Source organism: Typopeltis vanoorti, chromosome 20 (assembly GCF_054136105.1).
Source record: "Typopeltis vanoorti isolate ZY-2024b chromosome 20, IOZ_Tvanoo_1.0, whole genome shotgun sequence".
Taxonomy (NCBI): domain Eukaryota; kingdom Metazoa; phylum Arthropoda; class Arachnida; order Uropygi; family Thelyphonidae; genus Typopeltis; species Typopeltis vanoorti.
Window position 1 is genome coordinate 16,228,300 of NC_143568.1, and position 22,888 is coordinate 16,251,187.

At 35.3% G+C, this 22,888-nt stretch overlaps 1 protein-coding gene across 7 annotated transcripts in view; it reads left to right on the forward strand.

Moving 5' to 3' along the window:
- Positions 1-22,888, forward strand: part of LOC150095252 (uncharacterized) — a 542,725-nt gene that overhangs the window by 405,221 nt on the left and 114,616 nt on the right. For all 7 annotated transcript variants that reach the window (XM_090410531.1, XM_090410526.1, XM_090410528.1 and 4 more), the window contains one exon: positions 13,621-13,770. In XM_090410531.1, the coding sequence (XP_090266657.1) occupies positions 13,621-13,770 (150 nt within the window). The remainder of the gene's footprint in view (positions 1-13,620; positions 13,771-22,888) is intronic.

The following is a 22,888-nucleotide window of genomic DNA, read 5'->3' on the forward strand; positions in this document are numbered from 1 at the left end:
CTTTATGTCAAGGTCATCTTCTGGAGCATACAACTATACACAGGAAACAAGCTATACTACAATCAAACTGGTTTGTTAAAGACACAAATTATAGGCCCATCTGTGTGTCTGTCTGGTGTTGTAGTTAAGTTGTTGGAAAAGCTTTTGAGAACTAGGATCCAGAATTGGGTTGACAACAATTGTATTATCTTTGATGGACAGCATGGATTTGCTAAAGAGAGATCATGTATTTTAGTAAACTACTTACTTATTACAATAAAGTGACTGCTTCCTTGGACAGAGGAGGGATACACAGTAATATACTTAGATTTTACAAAGGCTTTTGATAGATTACTGCATGATAAGTTGATAGTCAAACTAGAGCAGACAGGGTTGGATATCAGATTAGTGCATTAGATCAGAGACTGGTTATCTGATAGGTATCAGCAAGTTGTGTATGGGGCGAGCATTATCCTGGAAAAAGAAGGTCACTAGTGGTTCCTTTCTTTTAGGCTTACACGGTGATCCGAATGCATTTTTGAAAATTATGGAGACAACTACCGTGTTTGAATAAAAACTTTAGTTTAATATAACTAAAATCTACATCCGACGTTTCGACCTTTATCAACTCCCCATGCACATCTTGCTCATAGTCAGTCTCTCCTCCCCATCATCAACCGCTCTCAATCTCTCCATGAAATCACATTCACAAGATTGAAAGGCCTTTATTGAACTGCTTATTAAGTATCTCCACCACACTTTCTGCAACAGCTCTCTTTATACCATTTTCTCCAATCAGTGTCATCCTTCCATAATCATTCTTTCTTTTGCTGGCTACATATCGAAACAACTTCTTAGGTAACTGCTGTTCCTAATGTTGGCTTCATTAGGTAACTGCTGTTCATACCTCACTTTTTGTTACCATTACCAACCAAGCCTTGCCTGGTCTTTGTAATCCTCATGGAATTGGTTATTACTTCTCTTATGTTGCCTCCATAATGCCCCTTTTCTCTGTATCGCATGCTTAATCTCTTATTCATCCATTTCACTCTTACCATATTTAACCTTCTCACCCTTGGAATATATTTAGACATTGCATCTACTAGATAGTTTTTGAAAATCCCCCAAGCTGCATTGATCTCTTTTCCAGCTAACTCCTCATTCCATGCTACACTTGCACGCTGTATCCTGAGCTCTTAATAATCACCTCCTCCTCGTAGTTCCACATATACCCTTTTTTTTTATAGAGGTCCTCACACTACTGGCAACCACCCAGGTAATCACCTCATAGTCACTGTCACCAGTTGGTGGATGATTTGACACTTCATTTATAATTACATTTTCTGATGAGATGACGAAATCCAAGACCATCAATCCTCGTGTGCCCTCTGTTACATACTGTCTGAGGTGGTTATCCCTCAAAAACTCAAGAAACTCCTTTTCTTTACTTCCAATTGCTATCTCATCGTTCCAGTCTATATTGACATAATTAAAATTGCCCATAATGATCACTCTTTTCTTATTTGCTTGGCTAATTTAATTATACATTTCATAGTCACTACCATCCACATTTCCTGGTCTATAACAGCATCCAACCAAGTATTTCATTCCATTCACCTCTATCTCACACCATACTGCCTCAAAACTACTAACACTGTTTCCCTCTTGCATCTCTACTTTGTATGGACATAACTCTTTCTCTATCATCAGTAGCACTCCCCCTCCCTTTTTACCCTTTCTATTATCATACTCTTCCATCTCTATTCCTATCCGAATGTCGTCCTCATCTAACCATGTCTCACTTATTCCAACAATTTTTGGGTGAACAGACTCAATTAGTGCAACCATTTCATCTGTCTTGTTTCTTACACTTCTAGCATTTGCATACAAACACAACAGCTCATTCCTGGATCTACAGCTAGTTCCACTGTTGTGTCCCATTTTATGATTTTTATTCTATTTTATAATTTCTGCTTATCTATGTTCTACTATTATCTATGCTCGAGATATCACCAAAAATTTTACTAATATTTAAATTATTTCTCCCCTTAGTACCCCTAATATTTGTATTTATACTGCGCCTTTTGGGATATTTAGTTTAAGATATTATATACAAAAACAAGGAGAAAGAACTCAAATATGTCTGAAAGTGAAACAGTGTTGCAGTCGTGGCACTTTATCTCGTTTCTTAACATTAATTTTTATGATCCTAAAATGGGTATTGCGATCATGCCGCCATACACATTCAACACATAAATTCATTTGATATGGACAAATAAGATTAATTCACACTATTTAACTATTCAAACTTAAGTAGATTAACTAAACCTTTTACTGCACTAACACACAACTATGACATTTAACCTTCCTATACATTATGATAGACATGCAAAATTTCTCAGGACACGTAATTACTTAATTCACACTATTCAACTATCCAAACTTAAGTAGATTAACTAAACCATTTACTGCACTAACACATAACTAGTATTACGATCATGCCGCCATACACATTCAACACGTAAATTCATTTGACATGGACAAATAAGATTAATTCACACTATTTAACTATTCAAACTTAGTAGATAACTAAATCTTTTTCTGCACTAACACACAACTATGACATTTTAACTTTCCTATACATTACAATAGACATGCAAAATTCTCAGGACACTTAATTATTCACATAACATTAACACTAGCCAGCTTACTTTTAATATATTCTGTCAGATACTAAAGTCCTAGTATAAATTTTCCTTGGTCACTTCAACAGTTCCATATTAGAATAATGATAATTATTACAGACAAATTTTAGTTAACATTAGATATATTTTACAGTACCTTTCTTTCATGAGTTTTTCATATGGGCCTTTACCTTCTTCTGATTGAACTAGCTTGGTATAACCTCTCCGATAATCTGCTACTCCTACGTTCCTTTTGGAGTTGAACTATGCTTACACGGTCTTAAACTTTTGTAATTCAGGACACACTTTGAATCATCTATATGATGGCTGTGCGACTCGCGACGTGGATATCGATATCTTTATAGCTTTCCCTTTCTCGTGGTTGTCACTGAAGTTGAAACATAAAGAATATGTTTCCTTTTTTTTGACTCTATGGCATTCTTCGTTTTTACATAAGAAATCCGGAATCGAAATCCAGCTCACTTTTGTTTCCATGTTGTGACGACGGAGATATAACCCCAATCTCCACTCAGGAAAACCGCATGAAACCTATGCTACGGAGCTCGTAGAGAATTCCTCGGGAACAGAACCAAATCAAAAACCAAAAAGCCTCGTGGGGGGGGGGGTTCCAACCCTTTTATACTTGCTCTCCTAACGGCACCCTCTTTAACTTCTTTTCTCCGCCCCCTACTTGTTTTTACTTCACCGACCAATTAGGGTGGCATTTTTTTTCTGCCAAACGTCCTTTGGTCAGCGAGCCAAACGATGTCTCAATCCAGGAATCGGCCCTGAGCGATAGTCTGTTGTTTTTCTTCCGCTAGCTTCTAACTTAATCCCCTTTCCAAACTTTTCTATGAATTCGCTTAATATTTTAATCTCTAGCCTCTCACATACCATCTCTTATGACTAATCCTTTTCTGTCTTATTTAGTTAAATTTCTCTTTTAAATCATATCACAATATTAATATATTCTTTCTTTTGTTAGTTAGTTTAACAAACACCTTTATTTTTTATATATTTTATCGGATGCAAGAATCTTTCTTTTTCTTTTAATTAATTCAACTATTATCTTTTATGCAGGGTTTTTAATTTATTTTATTTATTCTTCATGTTACACCATGATAGCTGAGAATTCTATATTCTTAAGCTATCAGGGTGTAACACCACTGATACCACTCATTCAATGTGATCTCTCCATGCTCGACTGGGGACATTTCCCTTTCTGCTTATTGATTTTAGAACCCTCTTGAATTTTGTTTCCTCTTGATCCCAGGTCATCCCATTCCTTTTCTGTCTACACATTCTCTCACATCCTCTTGGAGCATCCACCTTTCTCATGCTGTGTACCCTTGTCCACCCTGAGCCTCCCCCATTTCCCTGCTTATCTTGCACACCCATTCTCTCATTTTCCATACTCATGCCACTCACTTCCTCCTTCATAACCACTTCTTCAATCTCTCCTGCTCTTCCACATCATTTCCCACTTGATCTGATTCATTCTCTGTACTCGTCATTACTTCTCTACCTTCCAGCAGCAGTCTCTCCATAACCACTGAAATGCAGTCCATCTCTCTCTTATATAGTTCACTTCGTTCTTCAAACTCATTCCACAAATTAACAAACTATACTCCTTTCTCCTCATACATTTCAGCTAACATATCATTCATAATCCTTGCTCTCCCCTCATCTCACCACAGTCATGCCTAGGCAACAAACTTACTACACTTCCTGTCACACTATTTCATCCGTCTAAGCAGCCTCTTGATATCCATTCTGACATGTTCTTTGTCCTCTCTCCAGTCATTTGTACCTATTAAACCATCAACTCCTTTGCTCGCTCCCTCCTCATATCCAATGCCTCAATCACTCTACTCATTTTACCATCTGGAAAACATGCCTTGTGCATCCTCTCATGCGGCACACCTTTAATAATGGAGTCACCATACAACACCACTCCCTTTCATTAACTCTTTCGTACCTACTTGATTTGTTTTAATCGTTTTCACCCAAATTTTCTTAATTTCACTCCACATCCATTCATCTCTTGCCTCATCCAACCCAAATTCAACTTTCGAATCTCATGACATTCTATCATTCAGTCTTTCTAATTTTCGAACTCTCGACTCCCGCTTCACACTTTTACTCTCATTCATCCTTTTGAGTTTCTGTACTTTCGGTTCTTGCATCCAACTTTCGGTTTCATTCATTCTTCCCATTTTTCCCACTTTCGAACCTTGCGTCACACTATTTCCAGATTCATTCATTCATTCTTTCTTTGATTTTTCCAACTTTTGAATCTTTCGTCATGCTATTTCCGGTTTCTTTTGTTCTCTCAATTTCGTTGCCTTTCACCACATTCGCCTCACTTTCATTCTTTTTACCATCCATTATGGTGTTCAAATCACTCGTTTTCTTTTTCAATGATTTTTTTAACTTTTTTTTTTTTTTTTCACGCCATGCTTCTTTTTCGAACGAGCACTCATTCTTTCTGCGACATTCTCGCTACTAACACTTTCTGTCATCAAATTCATATTAGCACTCATCAAATCCTCGCTCACACTTCGCACATACCCTCCTTCCATCAGCCCTAAATGCCCACAAATCATCTATGTAATCAAAAGAATACATATAGCACACCTCGCACTTCACGAAACAACTGAAGTCTAAGTTAAAGTCATGCACTGACAAAGCTGCAGCTATCTTTCCTCTGCCAGTTACTACTCTAAGATCTAATAACAATGAATTTGTAATTAAGTTTAAGCAAAATATCCCACACACTAATAATACTAGTAGCACACAACTTTTATAGCAGCTCTTACTCAAACAATTGCTCATATACAATTAATTATTTCAAGAATAACTTATCTGAATCCGGAGCTCTTCTTATGCTTTATAAATCTGGAAAAAGCATTTGACATAATATTAATTCAAGATGTAATAGAAATATTGCAGAGAAGAAAAGTATCAGAAAACATAATACAAATAATTATTATTATTATTATTATTGTTCCGGGAAACTCCAAGGAGTCAACAGACTCATCGAGGGAGGCCCTGTCATCATGTCAAGAACAACTATTCAACATTCACACAGTATCTATCATACCTTGCCTTGAACTCATTCACGGTCATAGCACCCACAACAGACTCTGGAAGCTTATTCCACTCATTCACTACTCTCCAAGTAAAAAACCTAGCTCTAACACCCTTGTCAACCACGCTCTTGCCCAGCTTCCATGCATGGCCCCTAGTCCTCCCACCACCAGTCATATTTTCAAAAATATCTTCTGGATCAATCTTATAAAAACCCTTCAGTAATTTGAATGTCTCAATCATATCACCCCTCCTTCGCCTATCGTCCAATTTCCGCAACCCACAAATCTTCAACCTATTCTCATAAGGTTCATTCCACAGACCTGCTATCATCTTGGTCACTCATCTCTGGACCTTCTCCACTTCCTCCCCATCACGAAGAAACTCTGGTGCCCATAACTGGGCACAGAAGTCCAGATGGGGTCTTATCAAGGCTCGATACAGAGGAACAACAACTTGTTTGTCTCTGCATGTTAAAGTATTTTTCAGACGCCAAGTGATTTGGTGAGCTGTTTTAGTCACTTTTGCAATGTGCCCCCTAAACTTCAACTCCCTATCCACCAACACTCCCAAATCCCTGGCCTCATCAATCTCCTTTAGTACAGTTCCACCAATGCGATATTCTGCTGCTATTCTTTTCACCCCAAAGTGCATAACCTTACACTTTGCCACATTAAATTGACATCCATTTTTCTTAGCCCAGTCCTCCAAACTATCCAAATTATCCTGTAAAATTTTGACATCCTGTGCACTCACAATTGCTCTACCCAACTTTGCATCATCGGCAAACAAGTGAACACTTCCTCTCAAATCCTTTCCAATATCATTGATGAACAAATTGGAAAGCAGTGGTCCAAGAACAGAGCCCTGCGGCACTCCACTAGTCACAAGACGTCTTTTAGACTCCACTCCCGAATAAACCACTCTCTGGTATCTCTCCTTCAACCACCCTCCTATCCATCTCACCAACCCTATATCTGTCCCCATCTGCTCCAGTTTACTGATTAGGGTTCCATGTGGTATCCTATCAAAGGCCTTGGCAAGGTCCAGTAGTATCACTGTAAACCCATTACCCCTATCCAGTTCAGCCGTCACTGTGTTATAAAACGTGAGCAAGTTACTGAGACATGATCTACCCTTCACAAAACCATGTTGTCCCCCATACAATATCCCATTTTCATCTATCCAATCCTGTATTCTTTTCTTGACTAATTTCTCTAAGACCTTGACAATGATTCCTGATATGCTAATCGGTCGGTAATTTACAACAGCAGTCTTGGAACCACCTTTATGCATTGGAACTATTTTCCCCTCTTTCCACTTGCTCCGGACTAACCCAGACCCGAGACTCAAATTAAACAAAATGGTCAAGGGTGCTGACAATTCTTTAGCTGCTTCTCGTACAACACGAGCTGGTATACCATCCAATCCCACAGATGTATTGACATTGAGGTTATGCAATAGACTACTCACCTCCACTTCATTCACCACAATTCCCGTATAATCTAATGGTTTATTCGTTTCTGCAATGTCACCACCTGGATGATATATTCTTGCAAAGTGCTCACTCAGTAACTCAACTATCTCAACTGATTCAGTTACCTCCCTACCATCGGCATTCTTTAAAATCATTCTGCCATGTACATTTTTCCTTTTACTTGCTACATATCTAAAAAACTGTTTAGGATTCTCTTTAGCCTGCATGGCCAATGTTCTTTCATAATCCTTTTTTGCTTTTCTTACCACACTCGTCACCCTTCTGGCCTGCGCTTTATACCGTTCATGTGCCTGCCGGTCACCTTTCTCCTTAAACTCCCTCCATAGTTGTTTCTTTTTTTGCAGCTCAAGCTTAATGGTGTTATTCATCCATTTAACCCCTACTTGATTTATTATTTGGACTCTAGGTATACAGTCAGCCATTGCTTCATGCAAGCACTTCTTAACTACCTCCCATGCTCTATCAACTTCTAGTCCTTGCAGTTGTACATGCCATGGCACTGAACCAATCAAACTCCTAAGCTTGTCATACTTTCCAGCCCGATAATTCCACATGTACCCTGTCTTAATTGAAAATTCTACACCTTTAGCCACCTCCGAAGTCAAGACCCTATGATCACTCTCACCAATTGGTGGCAATGTGGTCATATTTGTTACCAAATCTTGAGATGTAATTAGTAGGTCAAGTACTCTCTGATCCCTAGTATTTTCCATTACATGCTGTCGCAGATAGTTATCCCTTAATAACCGCATAAAATCCAATTCCTTCCTCCCGTGTGTCCTCTCCTCACTCCAATCAATGCGACCATAGTTGAAATCTCCCATAATAATCACCCTCCTTCCACTCATTTCTTCTATTTGCTTGTGCATACTGTCACCACCATCTTTTCCATCACCTGGTCTATAGCAGCACTCAATTGTATATTTAGTTCTGCTAGCCACAATCTCACACCAAATGGCCTCAAATGTGCTCTTTTCTCTATCCTGCAATTCAACTTCTATTCTCCTTGGCCGGAGCTCATCAGCTATCATCAACAATACTCCTCCTCCCATTTTATTCTCTCTGTCATTCCTGAACACACTCTACCCATCACATTCAATCCCACTAGCTATATCATCTACAGTCAGCCATGTTTCACTAATACCGATAACCTGTGGTCTGGAAGTGCCAACCATGGCCAAAAACTCTTCCTTCTTGTTCCTAATACTCCTAGTATTAGTGTACATGAATTTAAGACCCCCATTAGCCCCAACCCTACCTTGATGCCTTATATTAACTATCCCACTCTGATTTGTTGTCCTTATTTGCTCTGGCATATTATATTCATTCTTACATTCAACTGCCTCCCTAAGGACTGTATATCTACTCTCCCCTCCCCTTAACAAATCTAGTTTCCCTGAATTTGTACATCCACTACATTCAGCAACACTTTCTCAAGTCTTCTTACACCGTAACCATTCAAATGCAAGCCATCCATCTTATATAGATCCTTTCGCCCATCAAACTCACTCCACGCGTCCACAAATTCCACGCCACTCGTCATACATAACCCACGCATAAGGTCATTCGCAATTATGGCCCTCCTTTTAAACATTTCACTGTCATACCGTGGCAAAAGACTAATCATTCTAACTCTCTCACTCTTTTCTTTTGCTACCTCAAACAATTCATTCAGGTCTTCTATCATTTCCATTTTATCTCCTTTCAAATCATTCGTACCTGCCACAACAATCATTTCTTTCACCCTTTCCTTTTGCTCTCTAATAGACTCAGTTACATCCTTTATGGTCGCACCAGGTTGGTATGATTTTGTCAAATCCTCTACTAACACACCTCGTACTAACGAGTCCCCATACAGCACTCTATCCTTCATTTGTTCATGTTCACATTCATATGTCTATTTTTCCTGTTATACCTCTTATTATTGGTTGGTTCATTCAGTCGACTTTTGTTCATGCACTCTAGCTGCTGTTTTGCCCTTTCTATCGCACCATTCAACAACGTGATCTCACTCAATGCATCTATCTCATCTTTTTTATTCTCTGAGAAACCATTAATACTATCATTCACACTTTCTACATTCACACTCTCACAATTCTCATGTACAATCTTGCCGTTTCTTGTCATATCCCTATTTTCTTCATTCTGAAGTTTGACAAAAATATCACACTCACGGCCCAAAATACACTTCAATTCCTCATTCTCCCTACATTTTCTACACACACATTCAATCCTTTATTATCATCTAACCACACTCCGACCGCACTCCGCAAAGCATACATTTCACAGCTAGTACACTGACTCATTTCTTTTATACTACCGTTCTTTGATAAAGATGGCGAACCATCATTACTGGCTGCCATTTTCCTTCGTACAGGTGCCATACTTATTTGAAACGTGTTTTATCAAATTATGAGTTATAACACACAAACAGACGCACTAAAATACGCAAGGCAAACAAAACTACGCAATATTAATTGATTTTATCAACGATAACTGAAAATAATGCTTATCTTATCAGGAGCTTGCAAAGCTTGAGAAATATATGAAAATAATAGCTGTATAATAAAAATAAAAAGAAAAATAAGTAAAGAGATACAAATTAGTAATGGCATTAAACAAGGAGACTCTTTGAGCCCAACAATATTCAATATAATAATGGATGAAATAATACAAAATGTTAATTACAAAATACAGGAGTGAAAATAAATAGAATAATAAGAACTATAGGTTATGCAGATGATGTACTTTTAATTGCAGAAAATGAAACTCAGTACAAATTTTACTACATACATTTAATAAAGCAGCAAAATTATATAACATGAAGATACCAAAAATTAAAAAATGTATGACAATATCACAAGAACCACAAAGATGCAAATTAGAATTGGAAGGTACTATTATTGAAAAATTACAACTATTTAGGTATACAACTGAACTGGGAAGGAAGGCCACATCTAGAAGTCAGAGAACAAGTTGCAAAAGCTGTAAGAATATCAGGAAGCCTGAATGAAACAATATGGAAAAGTAAACATCTTAGAGTAGAGACAAATTTATAAAGCAGTAATTAGGCCTATTATGACATATAATGCAGAAACAAGACCAGACACTAGAAAATCAAGACAAATGTTAAACACGGGTGAAATTAATATATTAAGTATATTAAAAAAAATAGTAAATAAAACGACTAAAAATATAAAAATACAGATATAAGAAAACAATGTGAAATATAAACAATTCGGTATCAATCCAAAGAATAAAATGGATTGAACATGTGGAGAGAAGAAGTGAAGATAGAATAATAAAACAAGTCTATAGTTGGAAACCAAAGAAGAAGAGAAGAACATATAGACCTAGAAAAAGACTAAATGATACTATTAAAGAAGATGAAGTCTTGGTTGCAACAGATATCACATATAATGTGTGAAGAAAAAGGAGTATTCATTATAATTTATAATTGCTGACGTTATTTATAAAATGAGTGTATTTAAATTTTAATTATCTTATTTACGTGATCAGCTGCTCACCTTCATAACATGATATATTTGAATCTTTTGCAACAAAGCTTCTATAATTAAATGAAAACAAAAAATTTCATTATTGCTTGTCCATTTATCATTTCAGAATGATATGATCACCTGATTTTAAAAAAAAAATAAAAAAAAACTGAAAATGGGTATTACTTACCAAGAATCTGTTATTTGCTATCACTACTTTCGGTCTTGAGAGTAGTTTCATCATGTGCAGATAATTTCCATGAAAACTATTCCACATGAGAAGAGCCAGATGTCGAAATAAGGACCCCTGGCATTTGTCCCAAACTGTTCTAATCCAATCTTGAACCACTGTAGTGTCCATCCACCCTTTTTCTTGAATTCTTACATGAGTTCCATGGGGAAATTTCCTTTTCAGCATTGTTTTCCTTTTGAATATTATGTAAGGAGGCAACTTTCTTCCATCTGAAGTAATTGCCAGCATGATGATGCATCGCTGGGTTTTCACTTCTAGTTGTGCACATTATTACACTTCTTTTTTCACCATTTTCTGTTATTGTTGTTTGGTGCAGCATGTCTAAATCGAGGGGTGTTGATCGGCATTGGCTATTCATGATAACATAGAGTTATTGCTATCAGGTGTTAAAATGATAGTCTCCCAGATCTTTGGCAAATTAATGCAACCATACTTGTTTATGTTGGGAGAGTGCTTCATAGCTAATATTGATTCTAAATATAGTCTCTCAGACCTGCAATGACTTTTATGTAATAGGGATGTTTTCTTCCATCTAATCATATGTGAAAAAAAAATCCAGTATCGTCTGCCAATCTCGACTTGTTATATAGATGATCTTGAATGTAATTTTTATGTTCTTCAAGGCAGAAGTTAAGCTACTGGTCTGTCCAAAGTAGGCTAAACTAAGTACAAGGAAGTTTATACACTCTAGGATATTCAAGAGGATGGAGTTGATCTTTAGAAGAACATATGAAGGTAGTTAGCCAAATGAAAGGTTTGAAAGTGGCATTGAGATCATATATGCAGAAAAAAGTGTACCCTTAACAATGGGATAAGAATGTGTTTGCTGTGATCCTGTGTTGGATGTAGGAGGGATGGGGGAGTGTTGCATGCAGTATTTTATCTCTTTTATATGGACTAGATATTGGCTAAAAAGGTGTTACAGTTTCAAGGGCTTTGTCATTTTAACAAGTAGCCTTGGCTCAGTAAGTATTTTGAGGATGCCATACTATTGGGAAGAGAGTGGTGGTGGTGTGATTGTTTATGTAAAAATCTTCCTGTATAAGAGTTTTTGTAAATGGAGACGAATAATGAGCCAAGAAGAAGTTGTGTCACTAGTGTAATCTAGAAAGGGGAGACAATTATTACTTTCTTTTTTTTGGTGAAGTCTATTTTAGGATGCTAGCTAAAAATGTATCTGTCTGTATCTATTTTAGACTGAATATTGTTTTCTGAAAATTTGGATTGAATATAAATCCATGAATATTTTTATTATGTATTTTATTTTGCCTTTTATTAGTGCATCGATTAAGTTTCACTGACTTGACTGGTGTTTGTAGATCATAGTCCTTAATTCATCAGAAGAGTTTTCTCAGAAGCTAGGAATATTTATGAAGAAACCAGATGCAGAATTCTCTCAAAAACACTGAAATTACAATTACTTATTACCATCTTAGTAATAATTCCTTTTCCTACATCTTAATTTATCACAATTCATTTTGATTAATAAATCTCTAATTATTCTCTGTATTTTACAATTTAAAATAAGAGCTCCATGAATATTTTTATTTTGTATTTCATTTTGCACTTTTATTAGTGCATTGACTAAGTTTCACTGACCTAACTAGTGTTCATAGAACATAGTCCTTAAAAGGGCAACAACCTTCTACTAAATTTACCTAAAAAGGTTAAAATCGTTATCAGTGAACTCTTGATAGTTGTATAATCAAATATTAAAGTATGCCGTAGTTTGCTTTAGTTTGGCATAAGTAAGATTATGGATACATTACTATTTTATAGCCAAATGTAGACAGAAACTTAACTTTTGAAAATTTACTAGAAAGCTTATTATAAGATCTGGTAAATTTTCGAAACTTGTTTTTTTTTCCCTACATTTGGCTATAAAATATGGATGGATCCATAATATCCTCCTTTCATTATCTTATTACTAATGTCATATTGAAACCTCTCAGCATATTTGGCAGTTTTATTATATTTAGGGCATGCAAAGATTTTATTTCTGACTTTTATGGAAGAAGAGTCTGTCTTAATTTTGGCTATATATATATATATATATATATATATATATATATACTGTATAAAATATCAACTGAACTGTTAAAACAACTCTTTGACACAGGATTGTTTTGGTACCGAATGAGAATTTTTATCCTCTTAAGGTTTCTGCCTGATCTCTGATACAAACAGTCTTTAGAGCAGATGTCAGGCTGGCTTAACTTCAGTAAAAAAAAAAAAAAAAAAAAAGCACTAATAAAAGACAAATATATGAATGTGTGGGCAGCACTTGCATTTCTAAGTAGTGCAAGTCAAAGGCAACTTTGATGTCAAGGATTGTATTCTCGTAAGCTCTGGTCTTTGTAACCTTCCAAGTTTCTATGTATATATTCAGTTATAAAATGAGGATGTGTTTTCCATTTTCACATGATTAACCACATGACAATGTGCTTAGCATTATTATTGCACATAATTTTCAATCTTTTGAACAAAAAAAAATACACTCATTAAAATTTTTCGAGTTTTTAATGAGTGTTTTTTCAAAACATTTGTTCATAAAATTTAATTTAGTATGCTTCTACCAAATGTCAAACCGAGTATTCATTCTTTTTAATTGCATCGCAGATAGAAGAAAAAAAGAAAAGAGCTGCAGAAGAGAAAGAAAAGGAGCGATTAGAAGAAGAACGATTAGCACAGCGTGCCGAAGAACAGAGACAAAGAATGCAGAAAGAATATTTAGAGGAACAAGAAAAAAGACGCAAAAAAGATGAAGAGGTAAAAAAATATTTTGTATTCCATGTAAACTACTTATATAACCTAATGTGTTCTTTGTTTGTTAAACACTGATAATCATTCATTCTAACAAATTATGGAGACTACCATCTTAGTAATAATAATAATAACTTCAGTTTAATATAAAACAATAACATAAAAAAAAAGTGCTTACTACATCAAAGCTGCTACTACTAGGAATGCAGTGAACCTCAGGAAGTTAAAGAGGCTGTGAAGAAAAAGAAGAAAACATATTGAAAGTTCTTGGCAAGTAAGTCAGCTTGTGCTCTTACAGAATATAGAGAAAAATGTAAGAAAGTGAAGCACTGTGTAAAACTAGCGAAACAAAAGACATGGGAAGACTTTGGTAAGAACATAGAAAATAAATATCAGGAAGGTGGCAAAATATTCTGGTGGCTATTGAAAAGCTTAGAAATGGAAGAAAGAGTACTCTAAAGGAATCAGATAATAAAGGTGACATGAAAATTGAAGATAGAGATATTCTAGATGTCTGGAGTAATTACTTGGAAAGACTGCTAAATGAAACAAGTAGTGTCAGCACAGAGGTAGAAAACTCTCAACAGGAATGAAGTCCGGAATATATATCCATACTTGAAATAGAAAAAGTCATCGAAAACATGAAATATGGAAAGGCAGTTGGAGTAGATGAAATTCGGCCATAAATGCTGAAATATGGAGATATAAAAGTTTGACAATGGTTGTATTGCATTATTCAGAAGGACTGGTCAGAGATCAAATTCCAGATGATTGGAGCAGAGCTCTCATAATAATACCCATCTGTAAAAAGAGAACTAAAACTGAATGTGAGAATTATGAGGTATTTCCTCACTGAGTGCTCTTGGTAAGATTTATGCAAGAATGCATGAGAAACAGATAAGAAAAACTCTGGAAAGAAAGCATGGTGAAGAACAAGCTGGATTTAGATGAAATAGTGTTTGTCGGGTTAAGATTTTCACTTTAAGATAAATAGTTGATCAACCTTGGGAACATAACAGGGATTTGTATGTAAGGTTTGTTGATCTGGAAAAGGCATATGACAAGGTGCTGTAAAAATAATCATAATTTATAATTATAATCTTTTTACAATTATTTCTCTATTAGTATATTATTAGTTTTGTTTCATAACACATATATCAGCAATTGTGATGTGCCCCTTATTGATATTATTATTCTCAAAATGAAATGTAAAGTGTTTGAGAAATTGATGTACTTACTAGATTTTGATAGTTGTTACTTTTAATCCTTTTTTTGTAGTTTAAAATGATTAAGTGTTGTGTTTTATAAAGACATTCTCGTTATGATAACGGAGATGAGTTAGCCATTATACCTAACTTCTTGCTTGCCACTTTTATGGAGTACGCATGCTCGCCGAGGAGTTTGATGGGTGATTGACAGCTGACAGAGAGAGCATTCGGTATCGAAGTAACAAAAAAAACGAGAGAGCTAATGGAAGTTTAAGAATGCAGACCAGAGAAATTTTGTTCTTATGAAGTTTATAAGTTTTATGTCACAGTCGGAAGAATATTAATAGAAAATTCTGAAAATTAATTGTAGAACTGTGAGTCTTTAAACTGGAGGAGTTGAGACTGTCATCAAGTATTTAGTAAATAAAAGAAGATATTACAGTTGCTGTTCTAATTGAATGTTTGAAGAAACACTGATTGGAAAGTTTCATCTGTCTTAAGGATGCCAGATCTATTCATTATTTCTGCTGGAAAAGGCAACAGAATTAGCTCAACTTAGATATGTTGTTTATAAAGTAGTAGAAGAAACTTTTTTTCCCCGGTACAAAAATTTAGTCAATTGTTCGTCAAATTGAACTGCATGAGGTAAGAAATATTTGTGCTTCAGTGAGACAGGACAGAAGGAATAATATTGTGTGCTATATAACGGTGATAAGAAACAATCCTGTAGAAAGGAAGAAGAGAATTTTATGTTTTCAGAAAAGGCCCTGACTATAAACATTTATGTTATTGTGAAAGAAGGTGTTTAGTCTGGTAGACGTGATTAAATATATTTTGAACAATCCAATAATAGAATGAGTCATAGAATGGGTGATTTTAATATTTTTGGATAAGAAAATCTGTAAAGTGTAAACTTATTTTAGAGGGCCTCGGATCCAGTCTTTTGTAGTTATAATTTTATTTAAAGTGTATATATTGTTTTAATTTTATTAAATGTGTATATTTTTTGTATTTGGTCTTGAGTCAGTGATTTTCCAGATTCTAAAAAAAACAGTTAAAAGTCATTGCACCAATTGGAACTGAACCCTTGTGTAAATGAAAAGAAAAAAACAACACTCAGAATAAGAAATCTTTAAAAAAATTAATAACCAAATTTGTAATTCATAACAGTGCCAAGAGGAAAGCTTTTCGAAACACTACAGTTGTATTGTGTAAATGGGGCATTATATCAAGCAATACATATTCTCTGTTTATGCTGTAAGTCAAGAAGGTACAGGAAAATGGTGTGAGGTAAAATCAGGTGTGAGAAGTGTCCACATTATCTCCATTGTTATTCATTATCTATATGGATAACATTATGAAGGAAAGTTGTATTAAATCTAATATCAAAATTGGTGATGTTAATCTTAGCTCTTTACTTTATGCTGATGATATACTTCTAAATAAATCCAGTGCATGTCTTCAAGATTCCCCTGACTAGATTGAATAACTGTTGTAATAAATTTGGTATGAAAATCAGTAATAAAAATACAAGGACAATGAAAATAGTTTGGAATATTGAAAACATCAACATCCCCCCCCCCCCCCCCCCCCCCGAGTTCTGGACTGGTAGGCCGGTTCTCCTTGAATTTTGAAGACTTGACACTCAGGGTAGCCCCTGAGTTTCAAAATGTTTCAAATAACTTGACAAAAAACATGACACAAAAACATTACAAAAAGGCTTATAATTTTATATTATAGAGCAGATAAAAAAGGCAGCAGAGATGATAACAACTATAAGCCAGTTAGTTACTATCACAGTTATACAAGATGTTTATATTCATTATAGTAAATAGAATCACAAGATTTATGGATGATGCACAGCCATATGAACAAGCAGGCTTCAGAGCAAGATTCTCTTCAATAGATCATATCCATACTATTAATCAATTAATAGAAAAAGCAAATGAATTTAATCTGGCTGCATATTTAGTGTTTGTAGATTTTGAAAAAGCCTTTGATTTTTTTTATCAAAGGCTTTTTCAAAATCTACAAAATAAGAAATAATAAACAGCTTAACACAAGCTATCCTAGCAAAGTTTACAAGAATTACTAAACACTGTATATCAGAACTCAACAGCCAGTATAAAGTTAGAGCATCAGGGAAAGGAATTTGGTTGATAGAGGAGGAGTGAGGCAAGTAGATCCTGTATCACTGAAATTGTTTTCTAATACATTAGAAGTGATCTTTAAGAATGTCGCATTGGAAAAACTATGGATTTAACAATGTTTTGCATGTCACATTGTTCTCTTAGCAAAAAATAAAGATTCTCAGAAGATGTTAAATGACTTTGACAGAGAAAGTGGGGAAAAAGGGATAAAGATTAACTTACCTAAAACTAAACTGATGACAAATTCAGATCAAATTAAATAAGAAAAGGTTGCTGCTAGAAAACAATATGTGGAATTATAAAGTGGGTGATTATGGAAAGCACTGTAGTCAACTAGCATCAATATGTTGGGCAGATGAGCTGTGCAGAAAAGATGTTGACAGTGCATGGAAATACATAATGCAGTATCTGACACAAGAAATGTATTACTGCATTCGAAGGGAGTCAGGTAAGTAAATAGAGTAGAAATGAAATGTGATCAACAGTGAAATCAAGCAAGCTATGTTTGAAAAGAAAAGGTTATGAAGGAGGTATAAGACACTTGGTGGCAATCAGGTCCACAAAGAGTATTTACTTCAGGCTATGAAGGTGATGAGCAAGGTAAAGAAGGAAAACCCTTGGCATGGTCAGCCAATCTGTGAGAGAAGATTGACAGATCAGGCCAAGGCTAATTCAAGGGAATTCTTCTGCTATATGGCAAGTAAGAGGAAGAATAATTGTGGAAAGTTGATACTGGTGATAATCATGGCAGCAGAGTAACCCTTGCAAAGGGTATAGTGAAATTATTGAATGATCACTTTATCAGTTCGTATCATACTGGTGTAAATGATGTCATAGAAGGGAGACAAGTATTAGAGGATCGGATGTGAAAAAATTAGACAATCAGATTGAGGGACACAAGATCTTTGTTTTAGCAATTTACTTGTATTTTATGATAAGGCAATGAATGTGTTAGATAAAAGAGAATCATATACTATGATATTCTTGGACTTTGCAAAAGCATTTGATAGATTACCACAAGTTGGTGTACAAGCTGCAGAGAATGGGAATAAATGGTATATTGGTTAGATAGATCGGAGATTGGCTCTCTGAATGTTATGAACAAGTTGTGTATAATGGAGTATTGTCTCAAAAAAAGAGGGTAACCAGTGGCATGCTCCAGGGTTCTGTTCATGGGCCCCTACTGCTTAACTTGTTTGTAAATGAAATATCTTGTGGACTGACTGGGGATCTTCAGTTGTTTGCTGATGATACAAAGTTAGAGAGAATTATAAATAGCACTGCTGATGATAAATCCCTTCAGGAAGATTTGGATAGACTTTTGACTTTGGACAAAGCAATGGGATTGTAGTTTTAACATTAATAAGTGCAAGGTGTTGCATTCTGGAATGCAGAAATATAAGGCTGTATATACTATGTTGATGGCACTGTGCTGCAGGAAGTGGATCAGATTCGAGGTTTGGGAGTGATGGTTGATAGAAGACTAGAGTTTAAAGGGCATATTGCAAGTATTGCAAAGAATACACATCATAGCGCTGCTATGATAGGAAGTACTCTAACATGTAGGGATAAGGAAATGTTGTGCCACTGTATAAAGCACTGGTCAGACCACACTTGTACTGTTGTGCTCAGATCTGGTCACCTGGTTTTCAGTGTGATGTGGAGACATTGGAGAGGGTCCATAGGTGGTGATATGATAGACACATTTAAGTTAGTGAGAGGATTTTATTGGATTAATCCAGATGAGATTATACAAAGAGCAGAAGTTAAGAGAAGGAAAACTAGGTCATCCTTGAAAGTCATGTAAGAGTGTGGTATAGAGGGGTGTGAGGAGTAGATTTTGTACATAGAGAATTGTGAGTGAATGGAATGCATTACCAGAATATGTTATTGATGTGGGAAGTATTAGGGATTTTAAGATTCAGTACAATAAATCTGTTGTCAGTTGAATGACCATCCCACGATGAGTCTGCCAACACCATGGAGGGTGTAGTAATAATAATAATAAAAAATCGCAGATAATCTTATTGAAACTGGAAGACTGTTAACTTTGTTCAATTAGTTAGTTTTATGGAAAAACAAGATAATATAAATAAATAGAAGATTCACACAAGGAAACAAAACATTTTGGCTGTATAAAGATTATCTTTAATTAGAAGAAACACATGTATAAACCACAGTGAAAATTATTTAATTGTAAATATTTCATCCTAAGTATCTTAGGACATCATCAGTACAGTATTTAAACAAAAATTAGGAATAACATACAGTTAGGGCGCATGATTACAATAGAATCTCATGAAAACGTGCATAACGTGCTAAAGTAGTACAAAAAAAAAAAAGTTAATTATTTAACACAGTTTTGTATGATAATTTCCCATACTTTAGGAATAGTAAGAACGTCGTTGTGGTTTAGGTTTGGTCTGTGTAGTAGGGCTTCAGAACTTTCTTTGTTTAAACGTTCATGTTTAAATAAAGATCTGTGTAAAAGTTTAGCATTTTCCCAATGGATCCTATGGTTTGGATTTTCAATTCTGTGTTGAGAGAGGCCAGATTTCTGTGGTTTAAGAAGACGAATGTGGTCTTGATGTTCCGAGATGCGTTTCTGAACAGACCTACCTGTCTGTCCAAAGTAAGATAATTTGCATGAGCATGGAATCTCATAAACACCAGGTAACATCAAGGGTGAGAATTTGTCCTTAGGAGAAGGTAATAAGTTGTAAATTTGGTTGATAGGTTTGTAAGTAGTGGAAAAATTGTATTTCTTCATAATTTTAGAAAGACATTCTGAGATGCCTTTAACGTAAGGTATGGGAATCCTATGCACTTCTTCCTGTCTGGTTTGATGTATGCAGAAGTGACTGATGATTTTTTGAGTTGTTTTGGGATTATATCCATTTAGGATGGCTGTATTTTTGATAACTTCTAATTCCTGGTTTAAAGATTGTTCAGAGGAGCAGAATTTGTGTGCTCTGGAAACTATTGATTTAATAATGCCAGATTTCTGAGATGGATGATGAGCAGAAGAATTGTGAATGTAGGCTTGCGAAAGACGGAAGTGGCGATGGAACCGTCTTCTTTTCTTTTGATGTGTAAATCCAAAAAAGAGATACCCTGTGGAGATTCTTTTTCTAACGTAAAGTTGATGCGATGATGAAGAAGGTTAATTTTATCTAGAAACAGTTGTAATTCAGGTTCGGGATGATTCCATACTGCAAATACGTCATCGACATATCTTAGCCAAATTTTTGGTTTGGGTTCAAAAGTGAATATTTTTTCCTCAAGGTGTTCTAGAAACAAATTTGCTAGGTTTGGTGATAAAGGAGATCCCATTGCTGTTCCTTCCTCTTGCTTGTAAATTTGATCTTTCCAGGTGAAGTAATCTGATGCAATAATAAACTTGAACAATTCAGCTATATCAGACGGAAATTTTTGAGTTAGTAATTCTATTGTTTCTTTATGGGGAATGTTAGTGAAGAGGGAAACAATGTCGAAGCTGATTAACAAGTCAGTTTTTGATAGTTGAATGTCTTTAACTTTTGTGTGAAACTCAGTAGAATTTTTGATTGAAGAGACTGAGTGGCCTATGTGAGGGCAGAGAAGGTTAGATAAGAATCTTGATAACTTGTATGTTGGACAGCCGATACAGTCTACGACAGGTATAAGTGGAACATTAGTTTTGTGTAGCTTAGGTAAGCCATAAATTCTAGGAGGTCTTGCATGGTATGTCTTAAGTTTTTTGATTGTTTCTTCATCTAAGGAGGAAGTTTCATTAAGTAGCTTATTTAATTTTCTGAGTTGACGATTCGTAGGATCAAAATCCAATTTGGAGTAAGTATTATAATCTCGAAGAAGTAAATTAATTTTTCAGTCATATGAATTGGTATCAAGAACCACAGTGGTATTTCCTTTATCAGCTCTAGTAAAGATTAAATTTTTGTTACGTTTTAAGGAAATAATAGCTTTCAATTCCGACGGTGGGATATTTAATTCTGAAGGTTTGGCATTGTAGATCACTTTAGCTACTTCGAAACGAAGTTTGTTGGCTTCAATACTGGAGAGATGCTTGATGTTTCTTTCTATATTATGTATAAAGTCTAAATATGGGAAACACTTTGGTGAAATCGCAAATTTATGGCCTCTTGCTAGAACATTTAATTCATCTTTTGTTAGTTGACGGTTAGATAAATTGACTATCCATTTTTCCGTTGGTAATTTGTTAGTGATCTTTTTTTTGATCGATTTAATAGATTAAGGTATTTAATATTTAGAGCACTATTGCTTTTATCAAAAGCTTTTTTTCCCGAATTCTTTGAGACAGTTATAATTAATTGTAGCAATTCTTGATTTAACGTATTTGACAAATCTGTTTCTAGTTCCGTAATATTTAAATTATTAATTTTTAAATGTGATAATCTTATTCCAACCTTTGCAAAACTGAAAGAATCCATCAAATCTCCAGGCGCCCATAAAATCTATCAAAAAGCAAGTCATTCCTTACTACTCAATCAGTTACAAGTGTCTAAGCATGAACTAGCAACAAACAATTTAAATATTACAGAACTAGAAACAGATTTGTCAAATACGTTAAATCAAGAATTGCTACAATTAATTATAACTGTCTCAAAGAATTCGGGTTTACACATCAAAAGAAAAGAAGACGGTTCCATCGCCACTTCCGTCTTTCGCAAGCCTACATTCACAATTCTTCTGCTCATCATCCATCTCAGAAATCTGGCATTATTAAATCAATAGTTTCCAGAGCACACAAATTCTGCTCCTCTGAACAATCTTTAAACCAGGAATTAGAAGTTATCAAAAATACAGCCATCCTAAATGGATATAATCCCAAAACAACTCAAAAAATCATCAGTCACTTCTGCATACATCAAACCAGACAGGAAGAAGTGCATAGGATTCCCATACCTTACGTTAAAGGCATCTCAGAATGTCTTTCTAAAATTATGAAGAAATACAATTTTTCCACTACTTACAAACCTATCAACCAAATTTACAACTTATTACCTTCTCCTAAGGACAAATTCTCACCCTTGATGTTACCTGGTGTTTATGAGATTCCATGCTCATGCAAATTATCTTACTTTGGACAGACAGGTAGGTCTGTTCAGAAACGCATCTCGGAACATCAAGACCACATTCGTCTTCTTAAACCACAGAAATCTGGCCTCTCTCAACAGGGAATTGAAAATCCAAACCATAGGATTATTATTATTATGGGTATCTCCATGGAGTCAGTAGACTCATCGCGGGAGACCCAAACTAGCAAAACAATATCTGTCATATCTCTTCTTGAATTCATTTACAGACGAAGAGCTCACAACTAAGTCAGGCAATGAATTCCACTCATTCACCACCCTCCAGGCAAAAAACCTTGTTCTGACACCTTTGTTAACCACACTCTTCTTTAATTTCCAGAGATGACATCTTGTTCTTCCATCACTATCACACAGCTGAAACATTTCCCCTGCATCAATCCTATAAAAACCTTTTAGTAATTTGAATGTTTCTATCATATCCCCTCTTCTTCGCCTATCAACCAATCTCTGCAATCCACAAGCTCTCAATCTATCAATGTAGGGAGCATTTTTTATATCACTCACCAACTTGGTCACTCTTCTCTGAACCCTCTCCACAGCCTCCTCATCTCCAAGGAATCCAGGTGACCAGACCTGAGCACAGTAATCCAAATGTGGAAGTATCAATGCTTTATAAAGGGGAATAATAACCTCTTTATCTCTGGATGTC